The sequence below is a fragment of the Semicossyphus pulcher genome, unplaced genomic scaffold (genome assembly GCF_022749685.1).
Source record: "Semicossyphus pulcher isolate SPU_LCO1_2020_fin unplaced genomic scaffold, fSemPul1.0.p SCAF_7, whole genome shotgun sequence".
Lineage (NCBI taxonomy): Eukaryota > Metazoa > Chordata > Actinopteri > Labriformes > Labridae > Semicossyphus > Semicossyphus pulcher.
The window spans coordinates 22,177,847-22,192,973 of NW_027211748.1; the positions used below are offsets into that span (position 1 = coordinate 22,177,847).

Consider the following 15,127-nt stretch of genomic DNA (forward strand, 5'->3'; position numbering starts at 1 on the left):
ACTTTGTATAAACACCACATACAAAACCTGATTACAGTGTCTTGCGGCTTATGGATTCTTTTCAGCTGAGTGTCCCCTCCCTGTTTATTCACACATAGTTTCCCCTCAAGTGTTTGGATTTTAGGGGGATTCAATTAGTGTTTTTCATTTGGGCTGCAGGTGCAAAGATCAGCTAATAATGTGGCATGCTTTGAATGCTGTGAGTTAGTCAAATAGTGTGTTAACCAGCCCCTTCTTGATAGCATGAGCCTGTGCTAAGAAAGGTGTAACCTACCCTGTTGTGACATCAGCAGTGCAGCCTGCATGGCAGGCTTGTCAAACCGGTGTGTGAGCCTGCAGGGGAGCTGACACAGATCACACTAGCCAGGAGAAACCCTCCTGTCTCGCCGCCTTTTGGTGTGTAGTCTTTCCTAGCAATCGGTTTTTAACAATCTTTGCTCAATTTATAAAATAATTGCGCACATGGAAAGCGGCAGCAACCTTAGATGAAACGGTGCATCAAGTGAAACGAGGGAAGAGAAGATCTGACTGCGTGAGAAAGAAGATACGATTCAGAGAGGATGGAAACGAACGGGATCGAAAGAAAAGCTGGTAAGAGACTTTTTCGAGATCAAATTAAAGTGCGTTTGGCATTTTTATTTTTTAAGATTAATTTTGTTCCAGAATTCTCCAACACTGGATAATCAGCTCACGGCATGGCTGCAAAAGTTTGCTTTTATTAACTTTTGTTACATTTCAAACGTTGCCATCAGACTTTTTATTCACAATCTGCAGTATTTACTTTGTTGAGCGAATGTATTTGATCAAGATCACCTGAATACATTTCTAAGATGACTCTGCCAAAAGGTGTGGCCGCTTCATCCTGCCTAGTTTCACCTTGCAAATAGAAAACAACTGTTGCCAAACCAAAACAGCGAACAGCGCCAAGTAAAGCGGAGATTAAAAGCAAACCATTGGACAAGCTACAGAGGGTAGGGAACTATGCCTACAATTCTCAGCATTTTAGATGTTTGTTCACATTGCGTCAAGCTAATCTAATCCTTATTAAAATGAGTAACCCTTTGAGGGGTGATTCAAATCACAGCACTTATCAGTACCTCAAAGTCACCACTAGATGGAGCCCATGAGTCAACTATAGCAGAACTCAGCCTTAAATGCTGGCTGAAACTTTTGGCCTGACAGTTGCTCATCTAAATCATAATTTGCTGATATATATCGTTTGTTACATTTATTTTCTTTCGTAAAAGTAGTAAAACACAATCATCCACCCATGTTTGACATTTTTTTATGTGCTTAATTGTCTTCAAATCCTGATTTTGTAGCTAAATGTTTGCTAATTAGCTAGCAGTTCATTTTTGTTGTTGTTTTAAACTTTATTGAACAATTATAATACAAAATAGTACAAACAAATGCTCATAAAGTGCTAAATGAATAATACATCTTCAAATTCAATTTAAATAAACAATGAAAGTACAATCAAAATTCAGATCTGGGACAAATCAAGTTATAAAATACACAAGGAAAAAATACAACAAAAACAAACAATGCTTAGCTAGCAGTTCATTTAAATTTACTATCACGGGGAAATGTGTCATTGGTTTCCCTGACGAGGTAACTGAGGAGTCTTTAAACATGGTTGCCTTCACGTGCTCACCGAATGCTCGGAGTTCCCATGTTAAGAACTATTTCTACCGACTTTAGTGTGTTAACGAGCTAAAATTTTAAAGTCAGAAAACATAATTGAAACAATAAAAAGATTATTTATTATATTTTATTGCTCAGAATGAAATTGGGTCACACCCTGTAGACAGAAGATAACGGTTAAAAGCTGTAACACATTACAATTAACAAATTAGACAACATTAGTCGACCATCAATCAAATTTACATTTACTTTGTACTTCCAGATGTCTGCGTAATATTAAGTAAAATAGGTACCAACACTTTTTCTGTCTTTCCGTGTTGGTCCAACTTGAGGAAGCACTCACTTGAACTTTACCCATCGCATTTTCCTTTTTCCTATTATTCTGACACCGCGTGAATGCAGGCTAACGGTTTGTAAACTGAAACATTTCGTAAGAGATTTTAGGAAAACGAGTTGACAAAGAGAATTACACGGCATAAAAAAAGGAAGTTCAAAACACCTTCATCTTGCCGAGACATGCACACATTTCTAATCGTAAAAGTGGAGTACGTGTCTGGCTGTCAGCTGACAGTGGAGAAGTGAACTTTGAGTGGGGCTAGTTCACGCCCTTCCACACACACTGTGGTCAGTCCTGACGCCTGGGTAACAGTGCGGTAGCGTGTCGGTACCTCGGGGCATCATGCATTGCCTTCAAAGACAACCCGAACTCAGCAGATCACAGGAATTACGCCAACATGCCCAAAGCCAGAAGGTGATACAAATGAACGTGAAGCTCCTAGGTAGGCTTCAGTTATTCGATATCTTGTAACAGATGTGTGCAAAGGGTTAACCAGGGTCAGTCAGCCCTGATGTCAATGTGTGATTGATTAATTTTTAATATGTAAAACTATGAATCTTTGTATGTAAAGATGGTTGTCATTTCACTCTTTTCATAAAGTTTTCTGATGAGTTGAATGCAGGTTAAGTAGAAGGAAATGGAGCAGGGTCAAAGGTTTAACTCAACGGACATATGGATCCTGTGAAATGGGAGACAATGCAATTGTGAATGTTCCTTTGTGCTCCTCTGTTTCAAAGGCATGGAGGGGGATCGGGACCTCCAGTTTCTCCTGCAGGGAGGAGACCTCCTCAAGGTCCGCTCCGCGTCCTGGAAGAAGACCCGCTACTTCAAACTGCAGGAGGACTGCAAGACCGTGTGGCACGAGTCAAAGAAAACCTTCAGGAGAAAGCAGACCTGTGAGTGCCTTCCCAGCAGCCCACCGACATGTGTGTGAGACCCACCGGCAAAAAAAAAAAAACTCTTGCACACATCTATCTGGTGTTGTGGTGGACTTATATCTCATTGCTCTCCTTTCCCGCTCGCTTATAGTAATAATTTAAACAGCTGCATGTTCATTATTTCCAGATCTTGTACAACTAAAACCGCCTCAAAAATCTCCTGACGTTGGATTTGAATCCGTCCTGGATTATAAAAGTGCAGGACTCATCGTAGAGCCATAAAGTGATATAGCTGTCTGAAAGTCCTTTGTATTATTACTCACACCTTGGTTAGTCATGATAGCAGTGATCTGTTGTCTGGGTGTGTTTATGACGATAGGGATTTTTTTATAGCATGTGTAGGAGTTTGAAATAGTGTTCTCATGTAGTCTTAGTCTGATAACTGTAGTACAGAGATGTCTTTATTTCTGAAGCTTTTTGTGACAATAGCCAACACTTTAAGGATACAAAGTAATACACTTTATTAATAAAGACCATTTCATACAAGAGGGGCATTTAAAAGTGATTTAAAATAAAGTAGGGAACTTGAAGAATAAAGACACACATGAAAATTTAAAGCAAGTGCAAATACTGCACAATAAAACCAAGCGACCAAATAAATAACAAACAAAACAGGCACCAAAAGCAAGGCTATAAAAAGATATGAGAACAAAGGAATTACCTACAGCTCTGCACATTAGTGGTGTCGACCTCCACTAAGGGAGCAGCTGTTGGAAAAAGTTCAACTCATTTCCCTAAAACTTGTAAAGTGACTTCAGTAAACTGCAAACAGCAGGTTTGTGTTTACCTGGAAGGTTTGTCTGTGATGCCTAAAGCTACCTAAAGTGATACCAAAGGAAGGACTGTCTAATTTAGCAGAAGCTATGCTGTCAGGGAAATATGGTATGTAATATGGTATAATAAAAGTGCAAAGTATAATATTTCCAACTCTTCTCGTGTCTTCAGTTACTCTCGATGACATCTCTGCGGTGCGACTGGGCCGTCAGTCAGAGGGCCTGAGAAAGCACACAGAGGAGCATGTGGAGGGCCGCTGCTTCTCCATCATGTTCAAGGGCCGCCGCAAGAACCTGGACCTGATCGCCAGCTCCGAGGAGGAGGCCAGACAGTGGGTCAGCAGCCTGGAGAAAATGCTCAACAGCATGAACAACCTCAGCCGGCAGCAGAAGACAGAACAGTATCCTTAACATGACAGAGGAGGGTGAAGTAGGAACATGACGTGTTTAGGATTTAAGACTCACAACAATAAGAAGTACAGACAGAAAATATTACGTTTGTAAGGAAATATTTCAAACAATGTGGGGATTTTAAAGTAATAGTTTATATACAAGGATTTTATTTTTCACCCATGTTGGAACCCATCAGCTATTGTCTGAGATGATAGAGCCTCAAGGAGCAACAGTGAACATGTCGGGCGTGTCTGGTTTATCCAGCGATTAGGGATAAACGACTTTCAGTCAACACTGTGTGCGCTGCATTGTTTACAGTCCAATTAGCAACTTGAGAAGCGACCGTGTGTTCAGATCAAAAGTGACGGCGTCATTTCATGGCTCATTAAATGGCCCGTTCATCTGTTTGTGGTTAGTCTCAGTTTCACTGTAAATAGTTAAGTTACACAGAGGCTGCACTCTGGCTTACTTCAGCGGTATGAACCAGAAAAAGAGACAGATTTTCTCCTGATTGAATTTATTTAAGTTTGCTGAAATTTCAACATCATGATGCAGATTAGTAAAAAGTAAAAATGAAGCTCAAGAGGAGAAGAAAACTACTTTTAAAATGCTCGTTTGTTGAACGGAGGTTTGATCGATCATTTCTGATGCATTCAAGGAAGCTGGGAAATCGAAAAGTTGAATTTTAGATCCAGAACAGATTATTAGCTGAACTTTCTGCAGGTGTCTGTTTTATAGAGATTAATAAGAAGCTAAATCATCATCAGATAGCCGCTGATGGGAGCTGGGATGTCATTACGGTGCATTACGTTCCGCCTGCTTTTGCTCTCCTCACAGACTGGTTTTCCTGCATACGCCGCAGCCTGCTGATACGTGATTGGTCAATATTACTTGGACTACAAGCGTACATATACAGCGTACAATACAAACAGAAACCAGAACACTTGCCATCCCTAAAATCCACGTCCCTGCCTACAAATAGAGATTAAGTAGAGATTATTTTTTTACTGATACAGGAAAATGTTAATTCCTTTGTTTAGACTGCACAAGAAATAGTGCAATGACGTGGGATGTTCCTGTGATAAATGCAAAAACAAGTGAACTTATCATTTTACTCAGATTTTATGCTTCTGTAAGCGTGTTCTTTATTCTACCAGTATCCCAAGATGTCCTAATATATTGAATTGTAACTTGTATTGTCAGATTCTTGCCCATACACACACGTCATTTTATCTGCTCCTTACATTAAAAACTCTTCAGTTGGATCTTCAACTGCCTGAGGAAAGCAGACAAGAACAACGACAATAAGCTGAGTGAGTCGGAGCTCAAGAGCTTCCTGCGTCTGATCAACATCGAGGTGGACGACGACTACGCAGAGGAGCTCTTCAAGGTGATGATCCACTCTGAGCTTTTTAATGATTCCTTAATATTAAAGTCGAGTAGAGAGAGTAGATATTCTCTGGAGAGAATTTATGAGTTATTTTGATTCAGGCAGAGTTCACGGTAAAAAGAAAACCAACTTGATACGTTACGTTAAATTAGGTAGTGATGAAGCCCCTTTTGCTGCAGCACAGTTAAGGTTATGTGTGTCTGAAAATGTTGTTTAGTCCTGTAATTTGTGAGCCTGTGCAAGATGTTTGTCCTGGTGGAAAAAAGCTCCTACCAATTTAAAACTAATAAGACTTGTCAATATTAAGCTAAGGTTTGATATAAATCGTGCACAAACTCTAATATTTAACATCCATCCTGCAGAAATGTGACAAATCCAAATCTGGGTTCATCGCTGGCGAGGAGATCGAACATTTCTACGACCTTCTGACCCACCGGGAGGAGATCGACGTGATCTACGGAGAGTACGCCAAAACCACGGGCTTCATGAGTGCTGAGAACCTGGTGGACTTCCTGTTGAAAGAGCAGAGAGAGAAAGCGGCGCTGGCCGACGCACACAGCATCATCGAGAAGTACGAGCCCGATGAAAACGGTCAGTATCCGGGTGCTCAGTCTTATTCCTGATGGTCTGGTTTGCTAGTTTCAGTCTGTTTATTCAGTCCTTTAATTTTCCTGACATTTCTGATGTTGTTTTTTGGAAATTGAAACTACGGTGCAGTAACATGAGCGAAATATAGAGCTAGTTTCTGGAGGCGCTGCTGTCTGAAACAGACATGTCTTAGTGCTTACAGATTCTGATCCTGCTCCAAAGCAGAGCTGACGACAGATGTCCAACATTAGCAATTTCCAAGTAAAATATCACGCTGTGACGCTACCTCTTCACTTAGACAGGCCTTTTGCAGGCAGGTAGAGCCTATTCATATTAACATGGATGATAAACAGTGTGTGATGAGGACAGTATAAACAGTGTTATTGAGTAAGTGATGAGTTTTGCATCAAGGCTAAGACACTATTCAGTGCTAAGAGGTGCAGAACACAACTCACATGTCGTTATTCAGTCTTAAATGTGACCATGGAATGAGCTCAGGAGGAATCAGAGCATCTTCTTTGACACAGTCGACGTGTCGCTCTCTCTCACTCTCTTTGTTCTTGTTTTCTTTCAGCCAAGCAGAACAAGCTGCTGTCCAAAGACGGCTTCCTCATGTTCCTGCACCATCCAGAGGCCATGGTGCTCAATGCGGATCACAGAGAGGTGTACCAGGACATGAGCCAGCCCCTCAGCCACTACTTCATCTCCTCCTCACACAACACCTATCTGATGGAGGATCAGCTCAAAGGGCCCAGCAGCACCGAGGCCTACGTCAGGTAACGTCAGCTTTCATCCAGCCTGTGAGAATCTGTCCTCCAACTCCTGATTTCAGCTGCTAAAGCTGCTCATGTCCTGATAAAATCACTGCAGCCTGCAGGTGATTATCCAACTTTTGGTCACCCACACCAAAATCCAATGTCAGCCTGTAAGAGTTTCATGTTTTGCCTTTGGCAGCCGGACATTGAGACATTTCCAGCTGGCACTTTTCGACTTGTTCACTATCGTTTTTTACTGCATCATTTATTAAGAATTTTAGTCATTGAAGCAGAATTTGGCAGCAGCTCAGCTTGACTGTCAGAAAGACAGCATTTTCCATAACTGGTTTTATTTACTGGGTCCATTTGTTTTTGGGATAAGAAAACCTCTGTGGATAATTCAGTTCCTGGTTAAATCCTTATTAAAGACGAACACACCGAGTGAGCATTTTTCTGTCGCTTCACATATATATCTAGCGGCTTAAATGATTGAATAAGTGAGCAGCGCATCACAGTCACCAACGAAAAATGATAGCACACACGAGTGGAGTTGGATTCCATCTCACGAGACCTGCTTTCAAGCTCAGCGCTCATCTCCGTCAGCCTCAGAGGTCTTCAGAGTCAGGTATTAATGAACAACGTCAGCATCCAGGGGTCGTTCTGCCTCCTTACCTGCACATTCTATGGAGAATGTTTAAAACTGCTCCCTTTACGATGTCTCTGAACCTTCTTGTTGACATCACACAGCCCATAAAGCACTGTGATTTTTGTAAAAATAAAATGTGTTGAAATTACGTCTTTGTGTAGACCAGATTTCAGCAACTGTTGCAAAATGATTTTGGAAAAATGCCGCCACAATCATCACTTTCGTCGCCCTTTCAACGCTAAAATGAACAAATGAACAAAATTATGAAACGAAAATGTGTTTCTGTCACGTCGATGTCGTAACCGTATTTTCGCCGGTTGAAATGAGGTCTTAGACGTTCAGACATGAAGCCCACAGACATGAAATGAGTGCTCACTGGGCTGAAGGTTACCCATGCTAAAATCAATCAGAGCACACACAAACCAGCGAGCTGCAGCTCAACTCACAGCCCCTCCTGATGTCCTGTGCCGGCCGAGGAGCATCAGAGAAACTCAGACTTTTAAAGTTACACTGCTTTATTCCCTGTTTCTACTGGTTTTAATTACCAGCTCAGATTATTTTGGACAGGAGGAGACCTCTGTGGATATTTTGGCCACACACATGGTCACTTTAAAGTTTACATACTACCAGTCTGTTGCTCCTGCATTATTCTGTGCGCAATAACAGATAAAAAACTGAAGTGCAGAGATCCGACTGACAAAAAGTACTGAAAACTCACTGGCTGCTCCACAAAGCCTTCATTTAATCTCACGATTTAGTCACTGATAATGACTGTGTCTCTCTCAGGGCTCTGCTGAAGGGCTGCCGCTGCGTGGAGCTGGACTGCTGGGACGGATCGGACGATGAGCCGGTGATCTACCACGGCTACACCCTCACCTCCAAGATCCTCTTCAAAGACGCCATCAAAGCCATCAAGGAGTACGCTTTTAAGGTGAGTTTAGTTATTAAGCATACATTTGTATCCAGTATATCATTTTACACTTTACATTAACAATTCTGGGTCCTGTGTGGTCGCCCCCAGGCATCTGATTACCCGGTGATCCTCTCCCTGGAGAACCACTGCAGCGTGGAGCAGCAGGAAGTCATGGCCCAGCACCTGAGCTCCATCCTGGGCAGCGCACTCGTCAACTCTCCCCTGGGTGACGGCATGCCCAAAGAGTTCCCATCACCTGAGGTTTGCATCACTTCTCCCGGGAACATTTTATATTTGTACTTTGATGACAGATAGTTTAAGATACCAGTCACTCACACAGCTACACTGTTTGTTTTTTGTGTGTATGTGTGTGTGTGTGTGCTAACGTACCGGTAGGAGCTGAAGGGGAAGTTCCTGATCAAGGGGAAGAGGTTAAACAAACTGGAGACCATGTTTGCTCCCGAGGCGTCAGCTGACGATGACACGGACGTGACGGAGGAGGAAGAGTCGAATGATGATAATGAGGAGGAAGAGCAGGAGCAGGAGAAGGTGGGGGAAACACCAAGGGAGAGTACATGAGTAATTTCAGTTAGGAAGTTTCAATTACAGGCAAAGATTTCTTTTTCCTTACGTTTGAACTTTATTGAACATTTAGCCGAAGAAGAAGCTGAAACTGGCCAAAGCGCTGTCCGACATGGTGATCTACTGTAAGAGCGTGCACTTCCACGGCTTTGAAGACGCCAGGAACAACCTGAGCTTCTACGAGATGTCGTCTTTTAAAGAGGGGAAGGCCTTGACGCTGGCAGAGGAGTCAGGTGAGGAAGAGTTCAGGATGTTTTTACCACAGGGTTTCAGTGTTAAGATTTATCCAAACAAGTCACCAGGAAGGCTATTTTGAAAGGGCCAGTACGCCGATTTTCAACCTCGGTCCTATCATGCTATTATGGGGAGCTAATGCTATTATGGTAGGAAAAAAATGCCCCTTCTGTGTCATCATAAAAAATAAAAGACAAACTCTCAGATCAGCTGATAACTGACTTCCTGGTTGTGTGTTTTCTCTGCAGCTAATGCGTACATCCATCATAATGTGGAGAAGCTGAGCCGCATCTATCCAGCCGGCTCCAGGACCGACTCCTCCAACTACAACCCGGTGCCTCTGTGGAATTCTGGCTGCCAGATCGGTACGAAATACTGACTAAAGGAGGGGTATTAAATACCCTCACATGTACAGTCCAGTGTTAAAATGTACTTGGGACACAGTCTATGATTTCATCTTCGTATTAATTCCCTTTTCAGTGGCTTTGAACTTCCAGACGACCTGCCCGGACATGGACGTGAACCAGGGGAGATTCCTGGTTAACGGAAAGACCGGCTACGTCCTGAAGCCGGCCTACATGAGGGACGTAAACACAGAGTTTGACCCCATCACGCTGACCAGAGGGGACTGGCTGAAGCACAAGACGCTACACATCATGGTGAGTGTTTCACTCACATTGCACTCAAGCAGTGTCTGTAGTGTCCTGTTCAACATCCTGTCCTCATGATCACATTGAGTATCGTTTATTTGTTGTTGGGTTTTTTTATGGATGATATGTGATTTCACATTTGCATTCAGAATATTGTAGTATTTATTTATGCTTTTATTTTGAAAGAACCAGGCCGATTGGGGACCACAATCCTAAAGCATCTGTTTTTGTCTGACATGATGTGTTCCTCCACGTGTCATCAGGTCATATCAGGCCAGCAGCTCCCCAAAGTGAACAAGAAGAAGTCGTCCATCGTGGACCCGCTGGTTAAGGTGGAGGTGTTCGGGGTGCCAGCTGATGTCGCTGAGAAAGAGACTCATTATATTGAAAACAACGGTACCCTTTCCTTTTCCTATATTTGTACTTTTATTTGTCATTGCATCTTAGAGAAAGCTGAACATAGCCCATGCAACACGTTTTTCAGCGAGCCACTTTATCACATACACACGTTTAACAACAGTATTTGGATTGACTTCAGGATCACGTTGAGCAGTTGTTCTCAACCTTTGAAGGATTTGCCTCCTTTTAATATTTCTTTAGTCACATATCCTTTGATGGAAAAATAACCCTTTTTAAAGCGCTACAATACAGCGTAATTACAGCATTGCAAAAGCACTGGCTTTATGCAATTGTTGGCTAAATAATCCCAGCTTAAATAAAGCCTGGGCAGCTTTTGAACGTGAAGAGTTTGAAAAAATATCTATTTGCAATTATTTTGCCTTATATTGCAATTTCTATATGATTTGCGATATTAAAGGGAATGATCATTTTTACATCATTTTTCTCATTTTTAGGAAATATGTGATTTTTGCAGGGATCTGTACTAAATGAAGATATTTGATACTTACCGTGTCTGTGTGTGATGTGTAGGCCAGAACATCTCTGGCGCACAATATTTAAATTAAAAAGCTATTTTGACACACAAATATTGCGCCTCCTGCGGTTGACTCTTGCAGAAGGCCATATTGTGATTTTGCTAAAATTTCGATTAAGCGTTACTTCCTGATACTGACGTTATTTTGAAAGCCCTGAGTCTGACATGATTTGTTTTTTTACTTTTGATGATATATATTGCTGAAAATGGGAGCCATGATAGATCATGTCACTAGCAGTAGGAGCCTCAAAAGACCAGAATGCAATGCAGCCTCAAGACATGTTAGTATGCTGGGTCAGTTGTAAGCTGTAAGATTCTTCTGTACTGTGAAAACACCTGCTCTGCCTTCACAGTAGGCGTTTAAAACCCACAGCTTATGTATATGCATATTACTTGGTTGAAATGCATTCTGGGAAAGGCAAGAAGCCTTAGCCAAATAACTCCTTGAATAACATCATGAACAATTGATGCATAACATATTCGATCCTATAAAGAGGGGGTATTTATGCTGTTTCACATTTTAAGACATATATATAAAGTTACAATGTTGGATGTGCAGACTAAACGTGTGTGAAGTTTCAAATCTGTAGGTAAAAGTATGTCGGAGTAATCCCCAGGCTTCTCAGCTCAGTCTGCAGGCTGCTGTGAACGACAGGTTTCACACAGTTTTTTCTACACGCTGCACTTTGTGACGTCATAAAGTGCAGCCTGAGCAGGCTTCGGAGAGCTGACCAATCAGAAGAAAATGGGCTTGTAGGGGCGGCGTTTCTTAAAGGGACAGAGCTGACTGAGTTGTTTCAGGCAGAGGCTGTATGAGGGCCTGCACAGAGCGCCAGTTTTTTTAACTGTAAATTATGCTAAGCTACTCCACAGGAATCACAGAGGGAAATATGAAGATTCAAATTAGCATAATACCCTCCCTTTAACTTACTGACTGCACGTTTCTTTCTTTCTGTTGAAGGTTTTAACCCGAAATGGAACACAAACTTCCAGTTTGACGTGTACGTGCCGGATCTCGCACTGGTGCGCTTCGCTGTTGAAGACTACGACTCCACGTCTGATAATGAGTTTATCGGGCAGTACACGCTGCCATTCAACAGCTTGCAAATGGGTGAGTTCTGCAGCTGGTTGAAGATATTTTGCAGAATTGATTGTTTCCTCATTTTAAGCCCATAATTTAGACCACTGATAGTTGTTTGTTTTCACACTTCATGAATGAACAGAACAGGAGCTATCTCTTCTGTGGTCCAGCGTACAGAACTCAATTCACACTCTGCACTAAGAGCTCCTCATATTCTCTTTCTCTGATCACTGACTGCAGCCACTTTATGCTCCACACAGGATACAGACACATCCCTCTGCTCAATAAGAACGGAGACCTCCTCCCCTCAGCTGGACTCTTTGTACACATCATGACTCTGGATGACGAGTAAGACGTCACCGCCTGGCATGCACCTCTCTCTCACAGCCATGTGGAAGCTGGTTTTATCTGGATTTTTTACTCTTTTTTTATTATTTAGCTCTATAGTTGTAGTTCATGATTAACTTATTGGCTTAATTCCAGTAGTTTGAGCAGCTACTCTAAAACATTCTTCTCAAGGGACCGTAGTGTCAGTAGAAACTAAAGATCTCCATCTGCAATCGGATGTAGTATTAGGAGGTGAGTGTACGCTTAAATACTTGAAATGCTACACTTTATAATGCTCCAGACAAACTGTTTCATGGTTTGTATGAGTTGTATTAGTGTTAGACCATGTTCAGTTTGAAATGGCATTAGGACTTCAGGTTGGGTCCCTCATTTCTGGTCAGTTAATGTTTTGTATATTTAAATCTTTTTATCAAAATGACCATTTCCTGAATCCTGGAGGAAAAGCAGCCGACATAAAACAATGTGCTTTGTCTTCATCAGTAGTTTCAGTACGGGTATGATTATTTTTCATGTGACATCAGCACGGCTACTTCTTTATCTTTTTGTAAATCAAGATGAAGATAAAAGTTTTAAACATCATCTGTCTTGATCTGTGTGTTTTTTCTGACCGTCTTGAGACTCACTTAATTATTCTCGCTACCACTTTGAATAATGCAGCTGTTCAGCTCTTGCTCACCTATAAATGTATTAGTAAAGCTATCAGAAGCTCTGATGTAGCAGTCAGTACACACAATAGCACATCAAGTACTTTATTTTATGCAAACAGGATACAATTCAACCTGTTCTGGGCTGAGCCTCTTAAGTCTTTCCACAGTACCGTCATTACCTGGTAACCTTTGGATGGACGCACCCTTTGTACACACAGCGTCAGTGCAACAATCAAAAGGAAGTAACATGATGCGCATGAATGCACGGCTCAGGGGTTCTGTTGAACGACACAAAGCCTTCGTCTAATGTTACAATGTGAAGTGTCTCATTTACTTACTGCGGGAGATTTTTAGCTTATTAAACTAATTGTTTAGAGTACAAAAACTGCAACTTTACTTTTGGATACACTCTCAGCATTTCTTCCAGACGCTGCAGGTAGCTCTTTAAAGCTGAGCCCCAAACAGTTAGAGACTCACTGTTACACATTATGGAGTATTTAGCAACCACAAAAAGCTGAAAGTAGAGTTAATATTGGACTTGCATGCCCTCCAAATTTACGGTAATGATTATCCACATCTACTCAACAGGTAACTGATTGTCAACAAGTTCAGCATACTAAAGTAAAAAGTTCAACAGTTTAGTGTTCCCTCAAGTGAATGGTAACTGGTGGTAAATGGACTTATATAGCGCTTTTCTCGTCTTTGCGACCACTCAAAGCTGCTTTTACACGTCACATTCACCCATTCACACACCAATCAAACACTAATGGCAGAGGCTGCTACATAAAGTGCCCAATCACATTCATACCCATTGGCTATGCCACCAGAGCAATTTGGGGTTCAGTGTCTTGCCCAGGGACAGTAGTCTGTAGTCTGAGGGAGCTGGGGATCGAACCTCGACACGACCGACTCTACCACTGAGCCACAGTGGCCGTAGAAGTAATTTAATGACTTTTAATAATGAAAAAGCCCTTTAGCCTATTTATATTAAAAATGATAATTAAGCAATATCACGCTTGAGGTCGTGATGTTGTACTGAATATCATCACTGATGTGATGCGGTCATCGCAGATGATCACAGCCGTGATGATATTCAGTACATCACGACCTCTCTGTGATATTGCTTTTATATAACAGTTTTACAAGCAGCAAATAGTACGGTGACAACAACGACAGATTAACTGATTATTTTTTGCTCCACCAACTCAACTAGTTCCACAACTTACCTTAAACTGGACTGTTGTTGCCAAGCAACCCAAACATTCTCCTGCACTCTGTGTCTACAGGTGACCACAAATCAGCTGGTTTTTATCATGTACATTTATCTGTTTTAACTTATCATAAAACCAATAAAATAAATAGTGTCGACAGTTGATTTGGTGGCCTGTGTGATTAAATACAATTATATAATCAAATGTATTTAGAACACATGGTCGAGGTGGAGTGATAGCCTACTCATAGTTCAAAGTCCCCGTGCTGTTACACTCTCTCCAATCAGATTACTTGGTCAGAACCAGGGAAGCACAATAAATCAGAATTTCATAGTTATTGCAGTATGAGCATTCGTAATAATCACATCGCAAGAGACTGAATTTATGGCAATTAATAAGAAAAAATATTTCATTTTAACAAGCCGTGGTTTTCACTAAGCGGGTGAAAATTAAACCGATTTGATGGAGTCTTTATTAATTGTTTACTTACTGCAATAATGAACAATGTGATCAAACATCGCAGTTTTCTCATGTTGTGCAGGCCCAGTCAGACTTTGCTGTATAGTGAGTATAAGCCTTATTTTCAGACCCAGCATCGACACTTGCTTCAAGTGTTTTTCTCTGTAAACGTTTCAGTTATACTCATTCGTCTTTACTGAAGAGTCCGAAACCAAAAACTTTACTAGCTCATGCTATGTTGGACTTACCATCATGTTAATCCTATGTTAAGCAGGGCTAATTTTATTAGTATTAGTAGTATTTAAATCATTAACAAGTCATTAGTTTACAAGACATTGTAATTTAGGTGCACCGTTTTTAAAAAATACACTTACATTATTTGCTTGAAAGTTCAGGATTTAGGCACTTTGGAGTGCAAGTGTTCGGCCTGTCAGCACGGTTCGTTTGTACCACCAAGTGACGTTTGAGTAACACCAGTGGTACACAGAACCGTGAAGGATCCCTGTTCTAAAATATGTCATCACCACTACCAGTTTGTTTAGGCTAAATAAAAACTGGGTTGTTTGCATTAGTCTAACAGAAGACAAGCAACATTCCTCCATAA

At 41.4% G+C, this 15,127-nt stretch overlaps 1 protein-coding gene across 3 annotated transcripts; it reads left to right on the forward strand.

Moving 5' to 3' along the window:
- The first annotated feature begins 344 nt into the window (after nucleotides 1–344).
- Nucleotides 345–12,785, forward strand: LOC138611846 (1-phosphatidylinositol 4,5-bisphosphate phosphodiesterase delta-1-like). 3 transcript variants are annotated; one of them, XM_069685096.1, is made up of 15 exons: nucleotides 345–591; nucleotides 2,719–2,907; nucleotides 3,865–4,093; nucleotides 5,346–5,475; nucleotides 5,838–6,066; nucleotides 6,638–6,839; nucleotides 8,251–8,395; nucleotides 8,486–8,638; nucleotides 8,774–8,926; nucleotides 9,033–9,192; nucleotides 9,442–9,558; nucleotides 9,674–9,852; nucleotides 10,107–10,239; nucleotides 11,739–11,888; nucleotides 12,119–12,785. In XM_069685096.1, the coding sequence occupies exons 1-15, from the start codon at nucleotides 561–563 to the stop codon at nucleotides 12,208–12,210; spliced, it is 2,292 nt and encodes a 763-aa protein (XP_069541197.1). In that variant the 5' UTR covers nucleotides 345–560; the 3' UTR covers nucleotides 12,211–12,785. The 3 variants fall into 3 exon arrangements, with proteins under 3 accessions (XP_069541197.1, XP_069541198.1, XP_069541199.1); XM_069685097.1 differs by having other exon boundaries at nucleotides 2,719–2,877; XM_069685098.1 differs by lacking the exon at nucleotides 345–591 and adding an exon at nucleotides 913–971.
- The last annotated feature ends 2,342 nt before the right edge of the window (nucleotides 12,786–15,127 follow it).

What these genes read in the sequence shown, in the direction of transcription:
- LOC138611846 (XM_069685096.1), top strand. Translation starts at nt 561, where the DNA reads ATGGAAACGAACGGGATCGAAAGAAAAGCTG. An exon ending in GACGCTGGCAGAGGAGTCAG is followed by an intron (nt 9,193 to 9,441) that starts GTGAGGAAGAGT and finishes TTTTCTCTGCAG; the next exon opens with CTAATGCGTACATCCATCAT. An exon ending in GAATTCTGGCTGCCAGATCG is followed by an intron (nt 9,559 to 9,673) that starts GTACGAAATACT and finishes TTCCCTTTTCAG; the next exon opens with TGGCTTTGAACTTCCAGACG.